The sequence below is a fragment of the Platalea leucorodia genome (assembly GCF_965183815.1).
Source record: "Platalea leucorodia genome assembly, chromosome: 7".
NCBI classification, from domain to species: Eukaryota; Metazoa; Chordata; class Aves; order Pelecaniformes; family Threskiornithidae; genus Platalea; species Platalea leucorodia.
Window position 1 is genome coordinate 72,533,581 of NC_138829.1, and position 27,187 is coordinate 72,560,767.

Sequence of the window (27,187 nt, forward strand, 5' to 3'; positions counted from 1 at the left end):
GCGAGGTTTCTGCTACTGAAAATGTGTGCTGTTTCTTTTTTCTTTCTTGAAAGATTAGAGGATAGGCAGATATCAGCACACACAAGAGCCCTTCCCTTCTCCTGTGTGTAGATGAACTTTTATTTGGTACATGCCATTCTTTTTTGCCTGATAAAATCCAAACAGATTTCTCCTGGGCATCCTCTAGGTATACTAATAGCTGTCCCTGGGGGATGCTTTCTGGGGTGCTTTAAATCCTCTCCCTGAAGGCTCAGCTCTCAGAGACTTACAGTAGAATGGCGTTTATTCCATGGTGTTGTGACGCTGATGGATTAACTCACACGATACCTCCCTGCATATTCAAGGCATATTATGCTGACTCACAGCAAAACTCCAGCACAAACAGCATCTCACACAGCCAACCTCAAACCCACGCTCCGAGACTGCATGGTGATGGCGGTGGGATCACAACTACAAACAACTTCCAACTAACTGGCAACATGAATGATTTGAATTGTTCATCTTTTGTATTTTAAAGAAATACTATCTTTGCTGGGAGGATTTCCTGCCTAATTTAGTTATAGTGATGTTATTTATATAGCAATGTCTTCTGCATGGCATGTGAACTGTAACAGACAAACACCAAGGTCATTTGTTCTGCTGCTCACAAAACCTTGTGCTGTAATTCAGGAGAGAACATGGTTTCCTTCGTGACTGGTCTGTGGCAACTAATTATTCCCATGATTGTCCTATCACACTTCTCAGCATCTCTTCCAGCCCGGGAGAGGTAAGCGTTCCTTGTGCCTCTGCTTCCTTTTCCTCCATGGCTTTTTGAACAAACTGCTAGCTATAAAGTCAGCCTTTTATCTTCCTTCCAGAACTTGCAGCTGCTTGGCTCTTGGATTTTTTTTCTTCCCTAAATTGATTTAGTTAAATGACTGCAAATGTTGTAATTTTTCTTGCTTAAGAGTGGAAACATCGATTTGACTTAATTCAGGAGAAAAATCAGGACCCCAAACAGATCAAACTACAGTAAAAAAGACACTCTCGAGTTTGTTTTCCTGCTCGGTACTTACACAGGCTGATAGAGGTGGAAGTTTCTGTTTCAAATAGCCTACTCCCATGAAAACATAACCAAAAATAGTCAATGTTGTAAGTTCACAATCTTGCGTGTAAGACTTTGGCAGGGTTGTCCCTCCTCCCGCTTGTGCAGGGGCAATGAAAGCACAGAGAGACTAAAGGACTTAGGCTGGAAGAGGAAGACCTGAGACTCCCTTGCAGCCCTTCTGCAGCCACAACCAGTGCCTGGCCCGGCTTCCCTAGCACTGTACTGGCATAGACACACACACACACACGAGTGCTGGTCTTTGGTGCCGCCACCGTTACCTACCTGTTCCTCAGGTTTTCTGTATCTGGGCGTTTAATTTATTACTTGTCCAGTCTCTTGTCCTACTCTCTTGTGCTGAATCAGTGTTAACCTCACATTCCCATATCCTTATGGTAAGGTGATTACATTAGTAAGAAGCAAGTGCAGGTAGTTTTTCTGTGCGATGGTTAACAAAGATATTTCTTTTAAACTCCTATAAGAATTGACCTTTTTTTGTGAAACTTTGCCAAATTGACACAAATTCTTGCACATCTTTGTTAGGGACCCTCTTTCCTTGAGGGAGCAGTTTTAAATGCCCATTCTTCTCTGGTCTTAGACCCATGCCTTTTCACCTCTTTTTTCTCTTCTAACCTCCCAGGACTGAGAGACATGCTGATGGGCTCTTCCACAGTGAGCTCAGCAAGATGAATGGCAATGCCTACGTGCGGCAGCTAGTCAAACACCTGGTGGGCCTCAAGGAGAGGTAAGGACCAGCCAAAACCACTCTTCTGGGGCATGGAAGTCTCCACTGGGAGATGGGATCTCCGCAACAAGGGGCATGCCCATGGGGCTGAGCGGTCTCCAGCTCCAGAGCAAGCCTGAGCGCTGGCCTCATCCAGAAGATGCCCAAGATGAAAGGAGACAGAAGAGGAGAAGGGGAGGGATACAGGGCTCCTTGATGGTGGGAAGGAAGAAAGAAATTTCTGTGTCTTGTCCCACATCACATGGCTGGGAGGAGCAGCCATTGTACTGCATTTTCCCTGACGCAGGTCCCAGAGGCACTCAGATGGACTGTTTACCAGTGAATACAGCAAGATGAGAGGAAACGCTCAAGTTCAGAAATTCATTCAAAATCTCATGGGCCGCAAGCGCAGGTAAGAGCTCTGCTTCCCGGGGAACGGGAAGGCAGCTCGGGCCATGCAGGCTGCAGGGAGGCAGGTCTCAGCTCCAAGGAAAGGGGGGTGGCGCGACCAGTGGTTTGGAAAACTCGAGACAAGGGCAAGCGGGCTGGGGCTTGATCTCCTCCCGCTAGGCTGTGCCTGGAGCTGCTGTGCGATAGCAGAGATGACCCATCAGCCTGCCCTGCCTGTCACAGCAGGCGGAGCAGGACACAAACCTTCTCACTGAGGCCATTTCTAAGCATAAACCAACATTCTCTATTGCTTATGCATATCAAGCTTAATCCATAGGACACAAAACTTTACATCAGATCACAGCCTGGGATTTTTTGTTTACATTTTGATTTAGCCTTTTGGGGAAAGTTGTAGGTGATTTACCTACTTCAAATAAAGCACCTGAGAAACTGTTTGTAGATAAATGGGCTCTGTAACAGAATGAGGAAGACCTCTGGGTTTCATAGTCCCCACCCATGGCTCTGACTGCCAAACTGGGCAGGCTTTAGACATAATCATAGATACGGCCAATATGGGGTCTTTCATGCAGCTGAAATACGGGGCCACTAGCTCCCACTGAAGCCACGTACACGAGCACATCATCAGTTATAATATGTGGCGCACTGTGCTACAACTCACCACTGCTGCTGCCCTTGCTGCTGGTATGTTATGAAGGGCCAACATTGCCTGCAGAGGTTTCCTTCAGGCTCGGTCCTTTCTTCAAGGCAGAGACATAGCACATTGATTCCTTCCCATCTGTTCACTGTGCTTTGATATTTTCTGGGGCACGCACCACTTACAAAATTCTGGCAGATGCAGTAGATTTTTAATTTCCAAATGCTGGAAAAAGGCATATATCCATGGGCAGAAGGACATGCCGGTACTGGGTAATGAGGCAGAGTGCAAGTGCATATTAAAACCTGTCCCTTTGCCAGCCAGAAAGCATCTGAGCCTGATTTGAAGAGGATACCTCTTTTTCTTCCTGCACAGCTATGGTGACAGTCGGCAGGTTAACAGAGCGTGGACCATGGGGCAGATGGGTGGGGGGGTGAACCTGCCTCCCAGACAGCAGTGCTGCTTTACAGCTGTGGTGGTTACATTAATTTTTTTTAATTATTATTAACTTTCTTCCTCTAAACCAGCTCTCCAGGCCCAGTCAACACAGATGTGCAGGGGAGAGAGGAAGAAAACAGCCATGAGGAACTTTGCTTTATGTGGTTGTACCAGAGCTTTCTGAACACCAAGTAGGTGGGACAGATTTGTCACCTCTGTGGCCCTGATCACCACAGTATTGAAGCTGAAAGAGGACTTTTAGTAATTTGTAAATGCCCGGTTTTTGCCTCAGGCACAGAAGTCTGATGTAATGCAGCAGATCAGAAGGGCTCAGCTGATATCCTCAGAAATATCCTTAAAAAGGGGAAGGGTGGAAGATTTATTAAATTGCCCATATTTTAAAATCACTTCTACTTCATTCCCCATCAGCTCGTGAGACACTGTCTTGGAGACTGTTGTTGCTGAATTGCAGGCCTCCATCGCACAGTTTTGTACCTCCTGTCACTCTGCCAGCAACCACACTCCCAGGGGTGGTTTGCAGAGCTGGAAAAGCAAATGCTTTAGTCTAACTGCAAGGTGGCATGGGGCTGTGTGCAATCTCAATTGATTTCCATGGCTGCATTCACGGTAATCTCTATTTCTATGTGCCAAGCCCACCTGGCAATCCGGTTTCCCTTACCTAAAGCAAAGCTGGCATCAATTTACAGCTAGGAAGTGCCATATAAAAGCCAGTTATTAAAAATAATAAAACCCAGGGAAATGAAATAATATCTTTTTCTAATCATAGAGTTGTCATCCTGGACTGAAACAATTGTTTGCCCCATTCGGAAACCTGATCTAACAGCTAAGATTCAGTTATTGAATTGATTCAAACACACACCTCAGGATGGGCTGTCCCAGCATCTGGACATTGTCTCTTCCTAGCAACCAACCACTTTCAATTAGACATCTCACTGTTAAATCACTAAAATTAGGAGGAATAAGCTGGCCCTTAGTGCCTCTTGTCCACATTGCCTAGAATAAATGGGGATGATAACACCAATAGGCTTGCCTGTGCGTTTGTGGGGTGCCTGGCTGCTGGCAGCCATGATCTGGGTCCCTCTGTCATACATCTGCTCCTTGGAGTCATCTTTGAATTTTACAAGGTGGCCTTGTCACACTTCCTTCAGGAATAACAAACTATCACTCATTTTTTCCCTCTGAACAGCCGCTCCGACAATGATGCCAGGGAAGCTGCTGCAATTACCAGCCAGTATGTTTGCCCCATCTCTAAGCAGCTGGTTGCTGACATGAAGGAAGATACAGACAGTTTCGACTGAAGGTGAAGGCAAAGAAACAACCAAGGAGATGGCTTTGCATGTATATAGCCTTGAAAATAAACAAGGAAGCTATTGAATTTGCTTAGGAAAAACTGCTGAGATCAGCAAATAAAAAGGAATTCTAGAAAGCAGCCAAGAACCAATAAAACCTCTTAGATTACCAAGAACGAAATATATGTCAGTGTGAACTGGTGTCAGTAGATGGAGCCTGACTGAAGCGCATCACTTCCGCTTTGTGTTAGCATTTGGCTGCCTGCTTCTGAAGTCAAATAAAGATTTGTTAGCTACATCTGTGCTTTGGCTGCTCTTTGGGAAACAGTAATAAGGGTGGTACCATTACTAGGTGTTGGACCATTAGGAATGCAGGGTTGGGGGGAGAAGTATTTTGCCAGGCTTCTCCCACTGGAGGGAATGTTTGCCAGGCTTCCCCCACATGAGGCATGTTGGGACTAACTGGAGTCCCTGGCCGCATCTGCCGTGGCTGGGACTCACTACTGCTCACAATCCAACTGTACAAAGAGGCCAGCATCAGGGCCTCCATTTATCAGAAACTTAGCCAGGTGTTAGATTTTATTGCAAAGAAATGTACCGAGAGCTACTCAATGTAGATACACACTGTAAATATTGTTTCCCCTCCGTTCTGCCCCTGTATTTACTGGCCCAGTTTTCTCATATCCATTAAGGCAAAGCTCCACTAGGAGGAATTTGTTCCCACCATTTAATGAGGTTTACATGTTATCCCTGCACCATGCTGCCTGGAAGAGTCTCTCCTCTGATAGAACAGCAACTCCACCTTTTCTGTAAAACCAAGAGATTTTGAAGAGCAGCTCTAAAATAAGGCATCATCAACTGCGATCATGTGTGCCTACTGCAGAACTGCTCAGTCCATCCTGCACCATCAGTTCTCACCATTTATGATGCACCTGACATCTGCAAAGAAGCTAGGGGATTTTAAAAGGAGCAGTGAGAGCAGCTGTCCCCTTTCTCCTCCTACACAATGGGCAAGCGAAAACAATGGTGTTTCTTTGCACAAGTGGCCAAACGCCTTGCTGCATGATATTTGGCATAGAAGAATTTACACAGGCTCGGAAAAAGACAGGACAAGACAGCAGAATAGCATGCTATTGAAGCTTCAGGAAGCTGCTGAGGTAGAAATAATTGGAACCTGGATGGAGATTCTGGGGGGCATCCCTACAAAGAGCCACTGCTGGCAACGGGTAGAAGGGGACATGCATTGTCCCTACAAAGTTGCTGGGTAATCACTGGGCTGCAGCTGAGCCCAGTCACTGTCTCTGGATCCACTCTGCTCACCGTGCAAGGGTACTGTAGGATGGCTGGGAATAACAAGATTGTCTCAGAAACATAACTGATTATCTCAACCCAAGGACTTACACAGGGCCTAGCTCCTTCCTTTGCCATCCAAACAAAAGAGCAGCCAAGATGGCCTTGTCTTCACTGAAGTCTTTGCCTTTTCTAGAAATAAAGATAAAATATTTGAGAGCTGGCTTTTTAATTTTTTTTAAATAATTTGTTTTTCAGGAAAAACATGACAGACTGCAACTAGAAGAGAGAAAACATAAGTCATGGGCTGAAGAGCAAAACCTGTTATAAAAGGGAATGTGGGCCATGCAGAAAAAGCCTGGCTAAAATAAATAAGATACAGGGCGTATAGTAGCATCATTATACCTTTTTCCAGGAAATCTGACCAAAACAGACCCTACCTCTGGCACATCAGAAACATAAACTCGCTCACTTCCTCCCCACTGGGAGAGGCTGGAGTATACAGACAGCTTCCCAAGTGTCAGCCCTTGTCCTCCTTCCTGCTCATCTCAGGGGGCTTGGCTCTGAATTCTGAAATGCTTCAAATGCGTCGTTGCTACAGAGAGTTTAGGATAGGAAAGACCCAGGAACAAAGTAGAAACAGGAATTTATGTGTTATCATGTTCTGTGACTGGTAAATATCTTTCAATAAGTCATCCAATGAGACAAAGAGGCAAAGGTTGAACTGCAGCAATCTACTGCAGCCAGCCAATGCTTTTTGCCTTCACGAAGCAGTGAACACAGAAGACTGCACTGGGAGGAAGAGGGAGAGAAGAGGATCTGCTTAATCAGAAACAGGGACTTTTTCAACAACTGGCAGCTCACCATGGCTGTTTCTCACTGGCTCCTCACTTCTGTGCTCTTTCTGCTGCCCTTCGTAACACAGGTTTCAGCACAGCAACAAGGTAAGCTCTTGCAGGAGGTCCATGGCCTTGGAGGAATAATCCCCACGGCAGCAGGTTGCACCATTATAGGTGGGAGATGTTTACACTCTTACTCCGAGACAGCTTTGTTCAATGACTTTCTCTTCAATGGTAACCAGAGAGGTCTCATGTCTCACCCAACTCTGTCACAACGTGAATCTCTGGCAATTTTGTGTCTCATTTGTGTGTTTTTCCAGGATGTGCTGTCAATAACAGCAAACCGAGCATTTATGAAAATAACCCTCCTGGCTACGTGGTGACCACTATCAATGTGGAACCAGGCTTCACTGCAATGATTGATCATGCTTCCCCCCATGACAGTTTTTTCACTATACAGGGGTCCGAGCTGCAGCTGAGCCAAAGTGTGGACTATGAGGTAAGCCTTTAGCTGGCAAGCTGTAAGGGTGAGATGAATAATGCTGGGATGCAATGAATTTTGAACCCGGGGTCTTGGACTTCCAGGATTCATAAACTGTTTCTAAAGGATCTAGGAAATAACTTTGAAAAGTAAACCTATTTCAGTTGGGTTTGAATTCACTGCTTGGGAGGTCAGCCCTTCCACAAGCAGAGCATAGGGAGGAGGGGGATGCATAGTATGCCTGCTGTCACCTTCCTCCAGTGAGTCTGTATGAATTAAAGCAAGGGGAAGTTCTAAAACCAAAAGACACCTGTAGTGTTCAGAGCTCTCCAGGACTCATGGAAAATGATCCCTGCTTGCCTAGAGAAAACACAGCTCTGAGCAACGAGGTGATCTTGTGTGAAACATAAAGGCAACATAAAAGGTCAGTGTGTTCAGTTAGGTTGCTGCTAAATTATTTTACTTTCCTGGAGTACTCTGTACACAGCCACAAGCATCCTCAATCTGCCTTTCCCCTACTGTAAAAACCCACATTTATTTGAGCAAAGAACAGCAGAGTTAACACCCTGCAGGCGACACTATACTTGCTGCATGGTACATTTCTGTTTCATTCAATTTAAAAAGAAATCTCTGAATTCACCTAAAGCACGAGAAAATGGCCAGTTAGCTCTGCTGACCTGTTACAGGAATCACAGGGAGAGAAGCTGGAAGATCGGTCTGCTTTGACTCCATCAAAATTCCAGCGCTGATGGATGGCTGTAAAGGAAAGAAAGGAAAAGTTAGATATGCCTGAAAACAAGATAAAGCCCAGCAGCATTTCTGATTCAGCAATGCGTGTATTTGTCTCATTTACTTTAGAAAGAGTTAGTACATTTTGGCTTGTTTCTACAATGGCTGGGTTTTTGTTTTTGCATACAGAAAGACACCCTGCTGCTGGTGTACCTGATTTGTCAGAGCATCGATGGGCAGGTGAGTGCTCTTCCAAACACTCAGCCCTGTTACAAGGTACTGCAGGGCAGCACGTACTCCCCTCTGCTCTTCCTAGGCGACAGACTGGGACGAGGAGATGTCCTTTTCTTTGCAGACATACACACTCCTCTCACAGCCAAAGTCTTATTTTTGTCTTTGATTCTCTCACATTACCATTTCTGCAGAGGAATTCTTTGGAAATTCTTGTAACCATTCTCAACGTGAATGATAACAGCCCAGTGTTTAAGCAAACGAACCTCACTGACATTGTTCCTGAGGTAAGCATTTTACGGAAGTGAAGAGGACACTGGGTCACCCAGTGCTGTGGGACTAAGGAAGGGTTAGCTGGGAGAAGTCTTCAGCCCATTTCACAGAAAGAATAACCACAGCAACTTTGTTTCAGGATACAAAAGTGAATGCAACCATTGTAGCCCGTGCAGATTTAAGGGCCAGAGATGATGACCTGGACACCGTATTTTACGAACTCACAACAATAGTGCCGGTGAGCTTGTTTGTTCTTCGGGGAAAAAATGGTAGCTTTGGAGAAGTCTGTGTTTAATTCAGAAAAGCCCCAGCTTTGAGGCTAAGGTGACTGTATTGCATTTAGTTCTCTGACAGCTTCTGGAAGAGGTATGTCTTTTGCAAAAACCAAGCATTAGTTTGGTTAGCAGAGCAGAGCAATCAACATTGCAAGTATTGAATTCTTTTACTGCTCACTTTTATTGCACTGTACATATTAAACTTTCATCTGGAATATTCTGAGCCATATGATCCAGGGAAGTCTTGTTGGCATGGTCTGTAAACATATCAGGAGAGACCTTTGTACCTCACAGAGTTCAGAATTGCGCTGAGTCGGATAGGGAAAGGAGTTATTGTCCTGTTTGCCAGCAGTGTCCATGCAAAGTGGAGATAACACGAGCTGCCCAAGATCACACAAAGAGTCTTTGGCAAAGCCAAAGGCAGCCTCCGCTTCCCCAGGTCCCAGTTTAGTGCCTTAGTTTATTTGCTCTTAAGGGGTTTGCTTGATAACATGGGAAATGAACTGTATGCAGTTAAATTGATGCCAGCCTAGAGTGCAAGGGCTAGAAACTAAAAAAAAAGTAAATTCAAGAGAAAAACCAAATGTGTATTTACATTTTTAAAAAGCATTGTGGAGTGAGCAGGCAGTGTCGGACATTCTGCCTCCATTACCTCCATAACCCCAGGGATTTTAAGGGTTGTGAATAGAAACCACAAGTTTTGAATTTCAGCTATTTCAAACTTTACACTCACATCAGTGTAAATCCAGGGGGATTTAGAAATCTGGAGGAATTCTAGTTAAGACATAGGATTAAAGGAGAACCAAAGCAAGTGCAGAAGGTTATAGAGTAAAATGCAACTTATGTTATTTCAGTTTAGCTTTACAGTTGCTTCCAAAGTTCAGCTGTGCTAGGCTAGGGCAAGTGATCTTGCCAGCTCTCAGAGGCTGAGCCATCTTTGATCTGTTTTGTGCATGGATGTGAGATTGCTTGGCTGTCATGGACCGACAATCAAGGATTGTTGGCAACCTATTGAGTGTAGGAAATAAATGAAGTAAAAGGTTTCATCCAGTACCTGCTGAGCAGGCAGGCAGGCAAAGCAGGGGATCTTGGAGAAGAAAACTCACAGGAACATGAACAAACCTTTCTGACAAGCCGGGCAACTCCAGTGTGCAGTACCAAAGATTAAATAGATCTGGCATTCTCACACTGCCCCCCGCTCCCCAGATCCCCAGGCTTAAAGGTCCGATTGGGATGACAAACACAGCAATGAGCAGTATTTCGAATGTGCCTGTGATTGAGTCTGCTAGCAGGGTTTTTCTTTTTCCCCCCCCCAGGGCACAGATGGTTATTTTGCCATAAAAGGAGTTAATAACCCAGAAATTTATTTACAAAAAGCATTGAACTATGAGAAATTTAATTCGACAACGTTGGTCTTGTATGCAAGGGTAAGTTCCTTAGGAGGAACAAAATGCCTTGTTTGCCCCCGTCTCTCTTAACTGAAGGGTAAGTCTGAATGAGAGATCTCTGGGATGGCAGGAGGGGGGGTGGATACTGGGGGCGGTGAATTTGGAGCAGCCTTCCACCCTCCGTAACTACACAGTCACTGTGTCCAGCCTTGCATTCAGTCCATCTTTGCCAGCAGAATGAGATAATTCACTGCTTTAGCTAATCTCACATAAACTGCTAAGCTTTAGACAGAGTGGAGTTACAACAGCTAAAATACCCTGGGTCACTGCCTTTTGCAGATGGGTTCTTCTTTTGGCATTAAAACTTGCGTCTCACGAGTATGCTTTGCCTTTGGGTACAGGACAGGCCTGTGGGCAGCAACGACACCAACACAGCTACCACAACAATAAACATATTTATTGAACAAGCTGACACCAAACCACCCTGGTTCCTACCCTGTACTTTCATTGACACAGACAAAAGCATTTGCATCAGCAGCCCCTATACTGGGAGGGTCAACATCTCCGAGATGTCGGTAAGCAGGCATGATCAAACAGTATCCTTGATGCTATTCTCAAACAATACCCAGATGCTATTCCCAGTGGGTAGTGCCTAACAGTTTCCATGAGCTCATCCTGATCTCCAGTCATAAATGCAGATGATTCAGCATGACAGTGAGCCTTCATCATCCTGGAAAGTGGAGGTTCCCCCACCCCAAGCAGCACTGCTTGTCCTTGTTTCTGCAGGAGAGGCGAGAGCTGGAAAACCCTTTGCTCTAGGCTGTCTCGCTTCTGCCCTGTTACAGCCATTTCCCAGCAGTAAATGCCATTCTGCCCAGACAAAACCACCAGAGCCGCGCTGGGACGGGAGAGTGATGCAAATGCTAATTTGGTGCTGTAGTGTGGTATGTAATGCTTTCCCTTGCTGTTGCAGACGGAACCACTCATCCTAGAGCCGGGGCCTATCTATGCTATTGATCCTGACTACACTTTAAATGAAAAAATCGTGTACAGTATTGTTGGTGGTGAGTAGAAGTTGTCACCTTCCACAAAATGCATTGTTTTTATGTCCCCTACATTGCATGCTGAGAGGAGATACCCTCCATGGCACTTGAGAGTTGAGGGCCTGGGGATTTGCCCCTCTGTTTCTGCCACAGAAACATAACTAGATCCACAGAACATTGTGGACTAAGTAGAAGAAATAGACTGCACAGAGAGGAAGAAAGAGAGAATTACAGTTCCACAAACGAATCTCCATGAGATCTGTTTCAAAAGGACTTTGTTTTTTGGGGAGGTGAGACATGTTTTACCTTTAAGCTTTTAGACTTGATTTTGCCAGGCTGATCACACCACTTTCATTCAGTCTTTGAACCTAAAATTCCCACATCATCAGCATAATTTTCATTCATTGCCAAGAATTATGTTTTTATTCCCCAGCACATTGCCACTGTCTAATCTGCCCTGTTTTACTCTTGATCTCAAAAAGGTTACTTGAATACAGTCAACTGATTGCCCAGTCATTGACTGGGCCATTTATTTCATTCAAAGGATTTCTTCTCCTTCTTTTTTTTTTTTTTTTAAACAATAGTGGGGTTTTGAATAACTATCAAAGCAAAGGTAGATCATATTGGTCAGGTGTAGCCATTGCTTGTTCATCTCCCTTTACCTATGCCACAAGGCACCACATCTGTGAATATCCTCCTGGTAATAAATACATTAAATAGCCTTAAATACCACTGGCATTTTGGATGTAGTGTGTCCTCCCTACCCCACAGCCAATAGGGAACCCCAGACAGGGAGATCCTTGTCTGAATACAGCCCACAGTGTCTCAGAGTGAGGAAGAGAACTAAAAATTTTGCTTACATTTTAACATATATCCAACATAGATGTTTTTATGATTCAAACACAGATTAGAGACGTAGGAAGCTAATTTCCACCCCTACATCCATACAAGAAGGTTTCTGTGTCTAGGCTCCTTTTGTAGTCAGTAGAGAGAAATAAGCATTTCCGGAGCAGAATGCAGCTCACGTTGAGGCCAATGTTCACAGTAAGTCAGATAAATCATGCACTGAGATGCCATTTCTCTTCACAATATAGGTAAGAAGGTCAGGTAGACATGCCTTCCCTTTAGATGCCTAGAGCTATTCAAGACGAATTCCCACCCAACTGTTCTTTGTAGATTGGTTTCTTGCCTTTAAAATAGGAATAATCCTTCCCTTATCTCTCCTGAAGTGCAGTTTGGGTTCAGTTAGGGCTTGGGTTCAGGTTAGGGTTAGGGAACTGGAGACCTTCGGTCCTCAAATTGCACCAGAGTCTCTAGGCTCCAGGCATTTAGCAGAATTTAAGCTGGCTATATCTGGGCCTAGGCACGGGAAATGCAAAGCTTTGCTGCCCTACTTCAGCTCGTTGGGTTCACACACATCTTCTCAGTGCTTTTTGTCTGTTGAGTTGCTCTGAATCCCTGGCCAGCACTGCCAGTCCTTGGAGCAGCCAGGCAGGCAAGGAAAACAGCATTATGCCCTGGGAGTATTGTCACTAAGATGTGAAAAAAATGAGTCAATGAGCTCCAGGTCACTTTATGAAGGTATCTGATGATTGAGTTGTCTTTCCATTTTCTTTAGGGGATGCAGATGAAGTATTCTCAGTGAATGCAGACACAGGGAATCTAACTATGAAAAAAGCAGCAACTTCCTCAGCCTCCTACCTATTGCAAGTCATGGTAAGTCTGATGACATTGCAGACAACAACCCAGCATAGCTGGATTTCTAGGAAGCAGCAGTCCTGATGCGACAGGAGTAAATCACAATCATAATTAAAGCTAACTCAGTTAGACCCTTTCTTTTGGAAGGGGCTAGTATTTAACCAGTGTCTTATACCAACTTACATGCAAAGCTCTTGCAGAAGTTAAGAGGCATTTTCCCTTACCTGTGGGTTGCAACATCAAAGCACATTAACTGAATGGGGACATCCTGCTGAGTTGAAAGTAGGGAGGAGCATAACTGGAAGGCTTTCTTTAGGCATGACTGGAGCTTGTGGAACAGTAGTTAACGTAACTCAACCCTAGAGACAAGCTCCTCTTTTGGCTACAGCTCAAGAGGAAAGGAGGATGTTGAAAAGCACTCCCTGCACATACGTACCCAGGAAGATGTGGACTCTCAGGCAGCAACTGAACTGACGCAAAGCCTCATGAAGATGAGCAGACTCTGCCTGCTGGTGCTGGAATCTCACTGCTTTGTACTGGAACATGGCAATTTGTCCAGACATGGCCCTTATGGGGGGTCATGTCTAGACTTTGGGGCTGTGTGGAGGACCAACAGCAGAAGCAACCTAAAACACAAGGATTCCAAACCATAAGGCCACCTGTGACAGGCCTGGCTCAAAGCTCACTGAAAAGGATGGAAAGAACCCCATGGGTTGCAATGGGCTTCAGATCAGGCCTGTCCTTTCATGTCTCATCACTAATAGGAAAAGGCTAACATCTCTCTCTCTCTCTCTTTCTCCCCAGGCCACCCAAGTCAACAACATACAGAAATACTCCATAGTCAGTGTAGAGATTAAGGTCATCAATAAAAGTAATTATCCACCGTACTTTGAGAGCAAGATCTACAATGGGACAGTACATGTTCTTCTGCCCCCAAGAAGCTTTGTCTTCAAAGCTGGCAATCCTTCAGCCCCCCTGATGATAACAGCAGCGGATGAAGATTTCCCTAATGTAAGAAACTGAAAATGCACTGCATTCTTTCTCACTGCTTCAGGCTTAAAGCAGGATCAGAAAACACGAGGAAGGGGAGGTAGGGAGAGGCCAACACATGTTTTCCTCTAGTGTTCCATATTATATTTCCCTGGCAATTCCACATAGATCAGAATCACTTATGGTGTGATGTAATGTGGGCTCCTCTCTTCCAAAAGCCAGTCCCACACAGATCTATGTAGGTGAGCTGATCCACTGCAAAACAGTATGCTGAGTAAAGCCCAGGGTTAGCAAATACTGTGAACGGGTCCAGATCTGAATGAGGGCTGGGTGAAGTGTTTCCTTGAAGAGTTCGGGGTGCCAGGATCCCAGGTGGAGGTGTCCTCTCTCTGCTAGGTCAAGGAGAGCTATTTGCGGACTGGCCTGGGAAGAGGAGGCAGTCCAAAGACAGCAGACTAGCAAGGACCTGCAGTCCTGGGCTGGAAATTGTTAACCTTCTCCCTGTACGGACTCATTCTGAGACAGCCATTCTTTAACAATGTACTGGGAGAAGGAAGGGCGAAAAGATTTACTGACCAGTCATTCCCATCCCACCCTACTAAATAAAGAAAAAAGTGCTAGTTTTATTGATGCCAAGGCTTCCATAACAAGACTGGGGACCTAGTAGAGGAATAACAGCCTAGACATAAAGGAAAAAATTGTGCAGACCTCAGCAAAAGTATTATTCTCCACGTACATCCCCTTTGGCACTGTATTAAAGGCAGAACTGATCAAATTTACAGGGTCCTGTGCATAGATGTGTTTTGCTTGGACCAATACTAAAGATACCAACACAAGCTGGGTAAGACTTGGGATTTTTTTGGAGGCAACACTTCTAGGATACATTCTTGAACTCTGAGCAACAGGGTGAACACATTTGAGTTCAACCTTTCTCACCTCCTCAGTCCAGATTTATTTATTGCACTATACAGCTGCTCATACTTCAGGTGTATTTGACAAGCCCTGCCAATGGGTTGTTACGAAGAGGGATGCAAAGCACGAACAGTGTGGTTTAATCATTCACTCTTCTGGCTTTTCAGAAAGTCAACCCAAACATTGAGTACTACATAAAAAACAGCACCGATTTCATCGCAACCAAAGATGGACTCATCCTGACAAACGTGATGCTGGAGTCAATGGGAACTGTAACCATCGAGGTAGGGCAACTTTCTTCATTATCTTGCCAGGGTTGTGAAGGAAGGGGTAGTTTCTAGCAGCGAAGCACCAAGGGTGGAATTCCATTAGATAAGGGATATAATGAAAGGACAGTCCTTGCCCCAAGCGTTTGCATCATAAATGTATAGGGACGGAGGCAGATGAAGTGATAGCAAATTTACTCTGTATGACACAGGCTATATCTGATGCTAGCTGTAAAATTGTTTCTCCAATCTTGTGGAAAATATCATTGGAGACAAGCAAAAAGTCAACTGGGGAGATTTTAGGAGCCCCCCTCCCACACTCTGATTCTGATTAACAAAAAAAGGAGGGTGAGCAAACGGGCAGGAGGTTGATGTGTAGGTATGGGTAGGGTATGATTGCTGGCATATACCCCAGCTCTAAAGGCTACAGCCCCAAACTTGGAAATCCTTTGGTAAATCCAGTACTTTTTTCGCTCAGGTCAAAGGAAGCAGTTAATAACTTTAGACTTTCTAAGAAGCTAGATGTTCACTTTGTCCATCTGCCTGCCAGTGACATCTGGCTCCTTAAGACTTGCCTAGCACAATGCCATGCCCTATGGAGCTATCTGAACCAGCTTCACTATAGCATTGTTTTAGCTACACAGGCAGGGCAGAGAGAGGTGCCAACACATGCTGCTGCCTGCCCCACACTACCTCATTATCTGGGTACAGCACTGTGCTACAAAGCTGTACACAAATGGTGCACCTGATTCTGGCCCAGGACAGGGAATCTTCAGAGCTTTTCTTCCTCTGTGACCAGATTGTCCAGCTACAATGCAGGGCTATTGTGAGGATGTGGTGAGGATATGGACAAGGTACTTTGTCCACAAAGGGTCCACCACATACCTTGAGAGTGAGCTGGAGATCTAGGAAGTCCCTAAGCTATCTCTTTCCCATGTTCACATAGGCTGTTGCAAAAGATATGGTGAGCCTGCAGGAGGCGAGCACTGTAATCGTGGTGGAGGTCATCCCTACCGCAGGTAGGCTGGGTGTCTCTTTGTTTTCTGCTTTGTGGAGATGACTGGGGAGTCTTTTCCACTTCTGTAGGCAAACTGGCAATGACAGGTCACCCACTGAAGTCTGTGGACCTGGGCTGAGGCCAACTCCATACCTACAGGAGGTTCTATGGCGGCTATAAGAGAGAAAACACTCATAAAACATCCTTATGATGTGGTCACTGCATGCCTCAAACAGCCTCCTGAGACTTTAAGTAGTGCTGCGTATTGTACTGTCTTTTCCAAAGCTAAATCTAGGGTTGCTTCATGCTGTTTTGTGGGTCAGAAATAACCCAGGATGTCTTATCACGGCAAAGGAGGGTTGCCCTGATGCCTTGGTACATCATTGCTCCTTTTTAGCCAAAAATAGAGAAAACTGCGACATTATTTCCTTTCTTATGCAGAGCAGACAGAAGTTGGCACACCCACGCAAAGCCAGGCTTCCTCATGAGCCAAGGCATTTTCTACTCAGGACAAGTTCTTATACTCCAAAATTTTACGGACTTAGCAGGAGAAATGACCCATGAGAAATAAGATAGACCTGAGGCTACATACATAACCCTCCAGCTACCATTTGGCTTTGTTGACAAAAAAATAGCTTACACTTCCGTACTGCTTAGAAAGGCTCTTAAATAAATCTTATAAATCGGTTAGATTTGAAGCTTATAAAGCTTCTTATGCTTTGGGTTAAGATGAACCAATATCACGCATTTTCACAGTAGCATAGGCAAATAATGCCCAGACGCCATTGGTTTCTACATGACGATGTGTGATTGAAGTTCCCAGTTGGGCTCTTCCCTTACTTCACCCTCTGAACCACGACCATTGTGGGAATTTCTGGAGGAAAAAAAAAGTGGGCTCCTGGCTGTAAATTTGGATTCCCTAAAGGCAGTGTCACTTCACAGCTAAAAACACTGGCTGCATGAAAACTACCTAACCCCATTTGAGACCACAGTCCAGCTCAGCAGAAAGCTGGTTTAGGTGTCAGTGCACAGAGCTGCAAATGCTCCAAACAGATGTACCAATACTTCTATACAACTTTTAAGTGTTGGCCTTGCTATTTAACCCCCCCAGAATAATGATGCTGGTGACTATGCAAAAAAGGGGATTGAAATTACACTGAATGGCTCAGAGCCTATGAGAGGAATTGTGCTTTATTCTATACTATAGCCAGCACCCAGGAATGGCCTAAACAGAGCTGAGAATACCATTGCCTGGCCAATCTGTAGGATATTTCATCCTCAGCTCTAAGAGGTGGTGTTAAGGAACGTGCATGCAATGGGTTGGAGAGTGCTTTACTGAGCGTTCCAATATCCAGGGAGAAACTAGAGTCATTTTTAATATACTCTCCTTCTGGGAAGTGGTAACTGTACTTTGGCCTCTGGTTTCTGAGACACCGGTGCTGGAGCCAGCTCACATGGATCTCAGGGTGAGTCATTCCACCAAGCTTTCACAGAGGCACCGTGTGCTGCACAGCACAGAAGGAGTTAACGCTAGTAGTGTTTCACATTAGCTCCGTGGGCTGTGGCTCCCTAGAAGACGTGATTAAGAAGCAAAAATTCACTGATGTCCTAAACCCTCACCAGCGTACTAATGTTAAACTGAGGGTGCAATCAAATGCAGAGGGAATACTCAAAGTCCATTGTCATAAACAGGTCAGCAGGAGAACAAAACCGTGTTTCATTAATCATTAAACTTTAAAGAGACTAATTTATGCTACAAAATGAAGCTAGGAAACTTAAAACCAAGGCATCCCACTGACAAGAACAAGCAAAGCTGATTAACCCTGAGGAAGTTACTGTTTTTCCACTATAATGTTGATCTCCATACAAATATGCTTACGCTGACCGGTGGCTGAAAGCATAAGCTGCTCCTGAGAAGGCTGGCGTATATTGCTGCAGCTACAAAAAGGGCAGGAAAGGGTTTCTGGCCCTGGGGACCTTCTAATGCTTTTTCTATTTCCTATTATGCTTTTTTATTTCGTGTTTTAATGTGCTCATCAGTATCAGAGGTGACGTTCCAGATTAAAAGAAGCTTTGCATTTTCACACACATACGTACAAACGTACCTCATTTTTGCATGCTGGTGTAAATGGATGAAGTGGGGAAGTACAAGACCTACCTAGCTTTACTCCATATAACATCTGCTTGCCTAATACAGTCACATATAAATCAGCTTAGTTAAATCATGGGGCAAAAGTCATTGTCCTGTAAATGGATGCTATTTCCACGTCACGTAACTTGTTGGAAGTTATAATATTCTGTGACTGGTCACCTTAAAATAAAAAAAACCTCTGCTTTCAGGACAGCAAAGAAATGGCCTTCTGTAACATTAAATATATCACTGTCACATTCTGCAGCACAGGGTGCTTCTTTGCCCTTCAAAAATTAGCTGGAGCTTCTCCCACAATGAAGTGTTGTGTTAAAAAAGCTAGCTGCCATTTGTAGGCTTTGTAACACTGGTTGTTTTTTTCTTGTAGCTGTATCCTCCCCTGATAAGAGATACACTGCTCAGGATATGGGTATCTTAGGTGGTACGTTAGCAGCACTGCTATTAATTGCCTTAGTCTTCCTTGGAGTGATGATCTTTAAACAGTATGGAAAACTAGTCAAATACCCGGTAAGGAAAAAGGTAAGTGTGTGCCTTGTTTGTACCTGACTCACTTTAAGAATTTCTTAGAGTTAGAAAGTGGGATCTGAGAAGGTTTTAAAGTATGGATGGGCTGTCCAAATACTACACGTTTGTGTGAAGGTGATTAATCACTCCTGAGACAATGTTTGCAAAGGTAGCATCGTTTTGGTGTTGCTTGTTGCTTGCTGCTGTTCTTTTCTGCCCCCTGAGGCTGGAGCTCTGTGGTAGATGATGAGCAGACATGATAAGGAGAGGACCAGAGCTCCATGGAGCACAAAATCTAGGATGAATGTGACACATATCAGAGGTGGTCTCTGAAAAACAGGTGTCTGTGGTATAAACTGCTGTTCATCCTCCCTCTACAGTCAATGGAGAGAAAGGTCCCTTCATAGCCTATCCTAAAGCCTGGGCTTAGACAGTTGTCTGCACTTGAGCTGTTAACCTCGGCAGTCTGGTTACTTTGAAGTTTAGGGTGTAATTCATAAGACCAGACGTTGGTCTCTGCCTTAGGATGGGACTGTGAGGAGCCTAGACTTCACTGACTACAACAGGAGTCCAGGGCACATAGCTCAGGCGAATAACAACAGTCCTTCACCCTCAGTGAGGTAAATCCCACTCCAGAGTAATACCTCAAATGGACAGGTACAAATCAGTATACATTGCTGGGGCTCAGCCCTCCTGGAAAACATGCCTATGCTTATCTGAAAAAATCTAGAAACAAAGTCAATAAAAAATAGCTGTTCTAGAGAGCTGTATCTTTCTCAGGTTTCAAATAGGTCTAACTGCAAAACAAGCTGAAGCTTTTCTGAGCAGAGGCTCAGTCGCTTCAGCCACCCCTTTCCTCCCCTGCCCCGTTTCTTTTCCTTTCACTAAAATCATGAGGTGTCTCTCCTCCTCTAGGTCTTCAAGGAAATCCTTGGGGGTTACGAGAACAAATCTTACAACCAATACGAACACCCAGATGTCAGCACCAAACAGCATGAGACATCAGAAAATGGCAGTGTCCAGTCGATGACACATGTGGTAGAGCAGCCAGCACTTCCCTTGCCCTCTTCCAACACAGAAGAAACTGATAGCCTCCCAAAGGCTTCTATAGCTTCCACCATCAACTTTGACCAGGAAGAGAAAGAAGAAGTGGAAGAAGAGACTAAGCATGAGAAAGAAGTGAAGTCTATCCTCAAGACAGACAGGCACATGGCAGATGATGGCTACAAAGCTGTGTGGTTTAAGACTGATGTGGATCTAGATGCTGGAGAGAGGGCTGAAGTGATAGATGACAATGCAGCAGATGGTGATGATGACAGTGACCAAGATCTGCAGAAGAATGATGATGAGGAGGAAGAAGATTATGACAAGGACGATCACCACAGCGGGCTGGGAGTGTCCTTTGCCTCAGAGAGCTCATCACTCTCAGCTCCAGAAGTGATAGTCAACGTGTCTCGCACTGATGCGGTGACAGCAGATGATGACGACCTATAATGAAAATAAGCCTGCGCTCTGCCCCCAAAAATGGGGAAATCTCAGCTGCTTTGCTGACATGAAGCCCATCTTTCTGCTCGGAGGGAAACTGGAATGCAGGAGGACGTGGTTGCCTGTCCTGCTTGTCTGAATGCAGAGATTAAAGTTGGAGGAGATTACAGCTAATTCAATCTTTTAGTGAGACCTTGCAATATCACTTAGGATTTTGGGTGGAGGAACACATGTCCTATGTCTCCACCTTCCTGCCTGTTCCCCCTGGGGTCCCTTACATGACATTTCTCAAACTGGCTGCAGGTACAGCAGAGATGTAGCTGAACTGACTTGGAAGCAGTTAGTCCAGCTCGTGGTAGCAATTCAGTTACACAACCCAGTGTTCATCTCCTCTTGGTGGGTAAATAAGCCAGCACTGACTGCTTGGCTGTTCCCTTTGGGGTGTTACAGTTCGATGCCAGCTGCAGGGCGTAAGCCAGCGCAAGTCACCCTGGCCCTGCAGTTGCTCATAGGACTGTATCCAGGAGCTCACTTCAGGGCTTGGCTCTGCTCTCCGCTGTGCCAGACTCTGTGCTCCCAGCACAAGCTGGTGGCATGTGCCACTACGGTCCTCGTCCTGCCAGCAGCCAGCAGTTTACATGCTCAGGAGCTGCTGTTTCCTCTATCGCTGGTAAACAAGGACTGATCACATGTTCTTTGCTGAAGGACTTTGTCATCATTTTTTCTATGTCATAAAACCACTAATTGTGCAGTACTTCCTTAGCTGTCTGTCTCCTATCTGTTAGGGAAAAGAAGAGCTCCTGGCAGGACCTGCCTACAAAATGCCAGGGGCATTTCCAGCTCTCTGGGCTTTTGGTAGCAATGGGTATCATTCCAGGGGTGCTGGGTGTGCGGTCAGCACATTGTTTGCATACCACCTTTCTCCATTCATGAGGAGCCCAGCAGGCTCTGCTGCTGGTAAAATACCATCTTTCAAGCTTCACCTAGAGCTGAGATGCAGCCTGAGAGCAGAGGTGGTTCACTGAGAGCAAGTCAGCTCTGCTGTGCTCGGCTTGTGAGTTCAGGCTTGAGCTAGAAAGCCTGCTGACCTCTGGATTGACTTCATGAGGTGACAGCACCATAGCATGTTGGACCCCTCCTCCCTCAATCCTCCCTCATCTTTCGGCAATATTGTCTTCAATTATGGTCCTGCCATAAAGCCCCAATTCAGTAAAGTGAGCACACCATTTCCAGGCAGCATGGGGAGTAAAGCGTTTGATGCTCTGGTCTAGATTTAAACCTCCCATCAACCAATCTCTTCCCCCACCTGGCAACTAAAAGCTGGGCTGATTTCCACTGTCTGAGAATATGGCTGTGTGCATTGGCATCTTCTGATCTATCCGCACAAAATTTGTGCTGCTCCTGGTTTTCTCATTTTGGGGCTAGCTACAAGGCAGACATGGGCTGTTGAGTGTTTAACTTCCAGTAAAAAGCTTGGGAGAGTCCAAGACAGGGAGGCAGCAGAAGGAGCTTGGGTGACTAATGTTTATCTCACTTTATCAGCTTAGCACAACAGCACAAGATTGCAACAAGATAAGTCTCCCGATAAAGAAGCAAAACCAATAAATAATCCTGCCTTTTCCTTACAAGCCAATCTCCACATTGCTGCTATTACTCCAGATAAATCCTCGAGAGAAACCAAAGTATGGCTGCTGGGATCTGCATGTACACCAAAGCACAAATGATTTCCAAGGAGGCTTTTATCCTCTTGGTCCATACTTTAATTCTGGACATGTCCCTGTCCCAGCGTTGCTAGTGCTCAGTTCTGCTCTCCTTTCTCTGAGGAGTACTGCCCTTCCTGTGTGGACTTTGGGAGCTGCACTTGTGCTGAAGATGGAAATTGAGATGTGGAAAGCTTTCCTCCTTACTGCAATAAAGCTATTTGCCCAGAAATTACAAGTGCAGTTTGTCTGATAACAGAGGGTGGGGAGTGTGCCCTGTGTTTGCCATGTAAGCACGGTTCTTCCAGTCGCTTGGGGCTGTCTCCAGCAAAAATTTCTCCTGGGACTGTGAGAACTCTCCAGCAGTTGCTAATTGCTAGCCCAACACCTTCAGCCGCCAGCAAGGGTGAGGGTAGAGCCCAGCCTGCCCTCCATGCGGATGCTACCCATAGGAGGTTTGCTGATGGGTGGGTGAAGCTGGAGTGTTTCTACTCTGACCCCCTCCAGGCATTTGCTTTTTTTCACCTCTGGCTAAAGGTCCAAAAATGTGCCACAGGCTTGCTGTGCACCAAGAATCAGCATTTACGTTCGTTCAGTGGTGCTAAGTGCCCCACTGATTAGGGATCTTTTTGGCAATGCAGGATTGTGTCCCAGGTCAGTGGCTGACATAACCCAGCTTACATGGGACAAGGGATGATCTCTGTGGAAGCAAAGCAGAAAGCAGAAGCAGACGTTGCACTAATGCAACAGCGAGTGCTCCCCATCAGATGGGCAAAGGGAACAGACACAGCACGGTGCTTTCTAATCCATGTGGGTGTGGGAAGTGACTGGAAAGGATGGAGGATGTTTGAGAGGAGGAGAAAAGGGCAGATAAAAGGAGCTTGATGTTCACCAGCCCCTCTGCCCCAGTTTTCTGCAGTTGGGACCAGTGCTTATCAGAACCCAGTTATTGTTACCCACAGCTCTGTTACGTGGGTCGCAATTGGTCATTCCTGCCTCAGTGCATTAATAAGGAGCTTTGAATTATTTTAAGACATAATGACCTGAAAAGCGACTGACTGGCATTGGGAAGGAGAACTGCTGATTGCCAGATCCCATCTGCCTTTAATGAACCAGGAAAAACATTTCTGAGAGAAATGCTGACACAGACAGACCTGTTTACTGAAAGCAAGGGACAAGAGGCAGGCTCAAATCAGCCCTGGTGCAGCTGCAAATGTGCAGTCAGGGGGTGCCAGTCTGGTATCTCGAGCAGCGCGGTGAATTTGGCCCCACCGGCTGTTACCTAAGATGATACCACCACAGCGGTGAAGGGACGCAGACATATGCACACACAACTCCCCTAGCCCAGCTGCCCCCTAAGTGTGCTAGAGCAGAAATACCTCCTCAGTTCCTGCAGCATTTTGCTAGCCTCGGGATTACTTGAGGCACAACTTTCACTTTTACATTTGGGGACCGTATTCCTGTGGACTATCCTTCTCTACCTCTTCTTTCTACACACCTGGAGAAAGGAAAAATCCTTTTCTGCTTGTCCAGAAGACTGTTTGATGATACCTGTGACCGATGACTGGACTAAATGGTTTCCAGCAGAAGGCAGTTTGTGTGGGCTGACACAGCGTAGCTGCTCCATTTCCCTCGTTGCTGTGCCATATGTGATCTATTCCTGTCCGTTGGCATGCTGCTGTCAGTCTGTCTTCCCTCGGCTGCTGTATTTTTTGGGCTTCTGGGCACATGCGTTGGCACACTGATTTATGAGCTCCCTCGATTTGCAATCTGTACTCATCTGTTGGTGCTTCACCTTCCCCTCATTGGTTTGCTTCTCCTGCTTTTGGCCTTTTGTGTTGGCATGCTGTTTGAGTCCAGGCACCCTCCGATTGCCATCCGTTGGCTGTTGGTGCTCTGGCTTCCCTCCGCTGGCGTGCAATTGAAATCCCATCACTGCGCTACTCACCTGCCAGGCTCCCTGCTGGCAGTTCGTTCCTCTGCAGCCCCAGCTGCTCAGTCTGTCCCCCTGCAAGCTTTCATGTTCTTGTTCTTTTATCCTCAAAATTCATACTGGAAATACCCAGAAGTTTGTGCTTGTTAAGACAAAAATTAAACCTCAGCCCTCAGAGGGGAAAAAGTGTGTTCAAATAGTGCCGTCACATGGACAGCAAAGGCATCTGTCTTTTATTCCACACAGCTTGAATGAGAAAGCAGAAAGTGAAGGTGCTTCTGCCAACTTCTTCCTGCACTCAGCCCTTCCTTCAGAGCCTTGTGGTGAATTGGGGTGTCCTGCCAGCAGGAAGCTTCACTGACCTTCCCTCTCTTGGGGTAACAGCCCCACACAAAGACAGCACGCGTTTGCAGAACCTAACTCTTATTTGCACAGTGAGTGTATGAGTTACAGGGCTGGCTGCAACCCCAGAACAAGGGTGTCGAGATGCCACCAGTGCTGTGGCTTCATTGATGTGCCATATCAGAAGATCTCACTGGGCATGGCAGGGAGAGGGAGGTGTGGCTGCTGGTCCTCTTTATGCCATTTTTGAGGTCCTGAAGCCAGGGCTGCCAGGGCTAGGATGCTGCTGAGAGAGGGGGACAGCAGGAGGTTGGGGGCTGTCTTCCTTTGCCTGCACCTGGATGGGCAGGAGAGACCAAGGGAAAATGCTCTCGAGCCATCAAGAGATGATGCTGATCCTCACCACCACTCCTCTGACCCCACATCCTGTTCCCAAACCTGGGTCTCAAGAGAGGTTTTGGGTAGTTGTTCCTTTTGTTCTCTCTGTTGTAGTGATGTCCAAGGACCCCCATTTCATTCTGCAGCCTCTTCCCTGCAGGTACACTGTGAGGCATCAGTGCCGTGCTTGGCTTGAGAGCCATCCCTACACCCTGCCTCATGGTTTCTGTTGTCCTGTCCCTCCAGGAGACTGGGGGAGTCCGTGCTGTTTGGCTGGAGTGCAGGCAGGGAATGAGTGTCCTGTTCCCTCTTATGGAGGCCCTTCCAGGCTCTCACACTCTGCTTTCCTGAGCAGGGACACCAAGAGCAGTGAGCAGGAGACCTTTGAGTACCAGGTCAGAGAGTGCACTGCATGTGTGTCAGGGCCAATGACCTCTCCTGCCTCTTCCTGGATACCAGCAGCCTGCATGGAGCCTGCAACATGTCTGTGGGGGCCATGGCACACCCCGAGGGTTCAGAGACCCGTACTTCACCTTTCCAAGTATGTTGCAAAAGATCATGGCCTCACAGATGATAAAGTATATGTTCCTGGTAAGAAGACAAAAGAAAACCTTTCCTTTCCCTTGCACCATAGTGAGCTTGGGAGCTGTGCTTGAAGTGGCTCTCATCCTTCGAAGGATCCCATCATCTCCGTGATACGAATATCAGTCTGGCATACCCTACAGTCAGGACGCTGGCACATGAAGCAGAGATATCTATACAGAAGGGGGATCTCATTTTTCCTTCCCAGCATTGTTCAAATCCTGTGGCACTAATTTGACATGCAGAGAAAGTTAGCAACATTTTCCATCATGCCTCACTTGTTCGTTCTTTTCCTTTTGGGTGGGATTTCAGCTTTCACTTAAGAAGGACTTTGATATTTCCTGCATGTTCAGTTCTCTAAGAAATGCCTCTCCTGGGAGGTGGATCAAAGATGAGATCCCTACAGGCCTTCTGTTTATCCCATCATAATTTCTGAGAGGTGTGAATAGTTATGATGTCTTCCATATCATCCTCCATAACTTGAAGATACCATTCATCAAGCGCATTATATTAAATAACCTCAAATATGTTATGCTAACATAGACTTACAGATCTGCTGGAAACTAAACCCAAACAGTGCCAGCCCTGGACCCCCCAGGTTGATTTGTACGGCTGATCAGCAAAGTACCATGCAGTAGACAACCTGGCCAGGATTTCCAGGATTTTCCATGGACAGGATTACCTCTAGCCTGGGCATCTCAGCAGTAACCCTACCCAGAAGAAAGGGAAGTGTCTAATCCACAAATTGGAAATAAATTTGAAATTCTATTGGGAAAAATAAATTCCATTAGTGGAAAAATATTCTAATAATACCAATGTTATGTGAATATCAAATGCCAATAAATTCCAAGTATATCTTTAAGATTCATCTTTCAAACACAGAAATTGGGCGGCCCCAGTTAAACCAGCCTTTTCTTATGCTTTTCCATTTCTAACATCAGTACATACAGCCACAGTGTCTGGTATTTTTCAGGGTCACGCTTCTATCCATTCAAAGGAGATGATGCTTTGTAAATATTATGTCTATGGTAGTGGTGGTGGTTGTTGTTGTGAGGAGAGCTAATAAAACTTGCCAGCAGGCAGAGCTCAGCCTCTTCGAGCTATTGCCTGTTCGAGCCTCCTTTTTGCAAGGAAACGAAGAAAAATGAGAAAGGAACAAGAAGAAAATGTTATTTTCTAAGTTCAAGTCCGTCTGAGATTACACTACATCTGGTTAGATTTGTTTGTCTGTTTAGGCTGGGAAAGTTGACTAACTTTTTGCACTATTGTACAACAATCGTGTTCATTTATAAACATTTGTATGAGAAAGAAAAATACACTAAGTGATAGGAATGTTTTTATAAAATTGTTTGGATCAGTCAGAAGACTTGATGAAACAAAGTAACAAAAAAGTGTTTCACTAAGCTTTTAAATAAGTATCATAAGTTCGGATATGAATATTATGAGGAACAACAGAACTAGGAATCTCCAATGTTTACTTGCTGGAGTTAAAAACTAAACCAAAAAAAGAACTTCAACTTCTAATCATCTTGCTGCAGTTTTTCTCCATAGGTTCAAAATATTGTCTCATAAACTCACATTGATATTCGCTAAAAGACACAGAAGCAGGAGGGAAAAACTGTCACACAGCTTGCATTACGAAAAGAAGCATTAATTCAAGAATCTGGATTCTCTAAATTTGTGTCAGACTTAAAATATACTAACATATTGCATGTAATGTGGGAATCTGGCTCAGAGAAGTTCTTTTTTTAAATTCTAATGCAATGCCAGTTCTAAGGTCTTTGAAAAAATGTGTCTCAACAGAAGATGTGCAATTATTCTCAAATTTCTTTTCCCTCCAACAGCCTGAAGTAACACTTTGTGATCTAAGGTGAATGACCATGCAGGGCACAATTCTAAGGAATTTGGTCCACTGTTAGTATGTTAGTATAGCCCTGGCTTAACGGGGTAGGAAAATATTGTCACAGTCGTCAACAAATCTGCAGGGGGAAAAAAGTAGCAGTTTCAGTGTGACAGTGGTAGATCTGGATTTGAGATTACAGATGGAAGCTGAAGCGAGACTGAAATGCCTTGCAGAGATGACACAGCTGCCAAGGGAGAT

The 27,187-nt window shown here is 45.4% G+C and overlaps 2 protein-coding genes across 2 annotated transcripts; both read left to right on the top strand.

Moving 5' to 3' along the window:
• Positions 1–677: 677 nt before the first annotated feature.
• On the top strand, positions 678–4,610 carry SCT (secretin; the record flags this gene model as incomplete). Its single annotated transcript, XM_082317327.1, has 5 exons — positions 678–766; positions 1,725–1,829; positions 2,116–2,220; positions 3,381–3,482; positions 4,499–4,610. 5 exons carry the CDS (start codon positions 678–680, stop codon positions 4,608–4,610), a joined length of 513 nt encoding a protein of 170 aa, XP_082173453.1.
• Positions 4,611–6,756: 2,146 nt separating this feature from the next.
• On the top strand, positions 6,757–20,160 carry CDHR5 (cadherin related family member 5; the record flags this gene model as incomplete). Its single annotated transcript, XM_082317328.1, has 14 exons — positions 6,757–6,835; positions 7,051–7,229; positions 8,130–8,180; positions 8,366–8,458; positions 8,584–8,682; positions 10,036–10,146; positions 10,509–10,682; positions 11,081–11,171; positions 12,769–12,866; positions 13,653–13,859; positions 14,918–15,034; positions 15,963–16,035; positions 18,530–18,681; positions 19,582–20,160. The coding sequence occupies 14 exons, from the start codon at positions 6,757–6,759 to the stop codon at positions 20,158–20,160; spliced, it is 2,103 nt and encodes a 700-aa protein (XP_082173454.1).
• Positions 20,161–27,187: the final 7,027 nt, after the last annotated feature.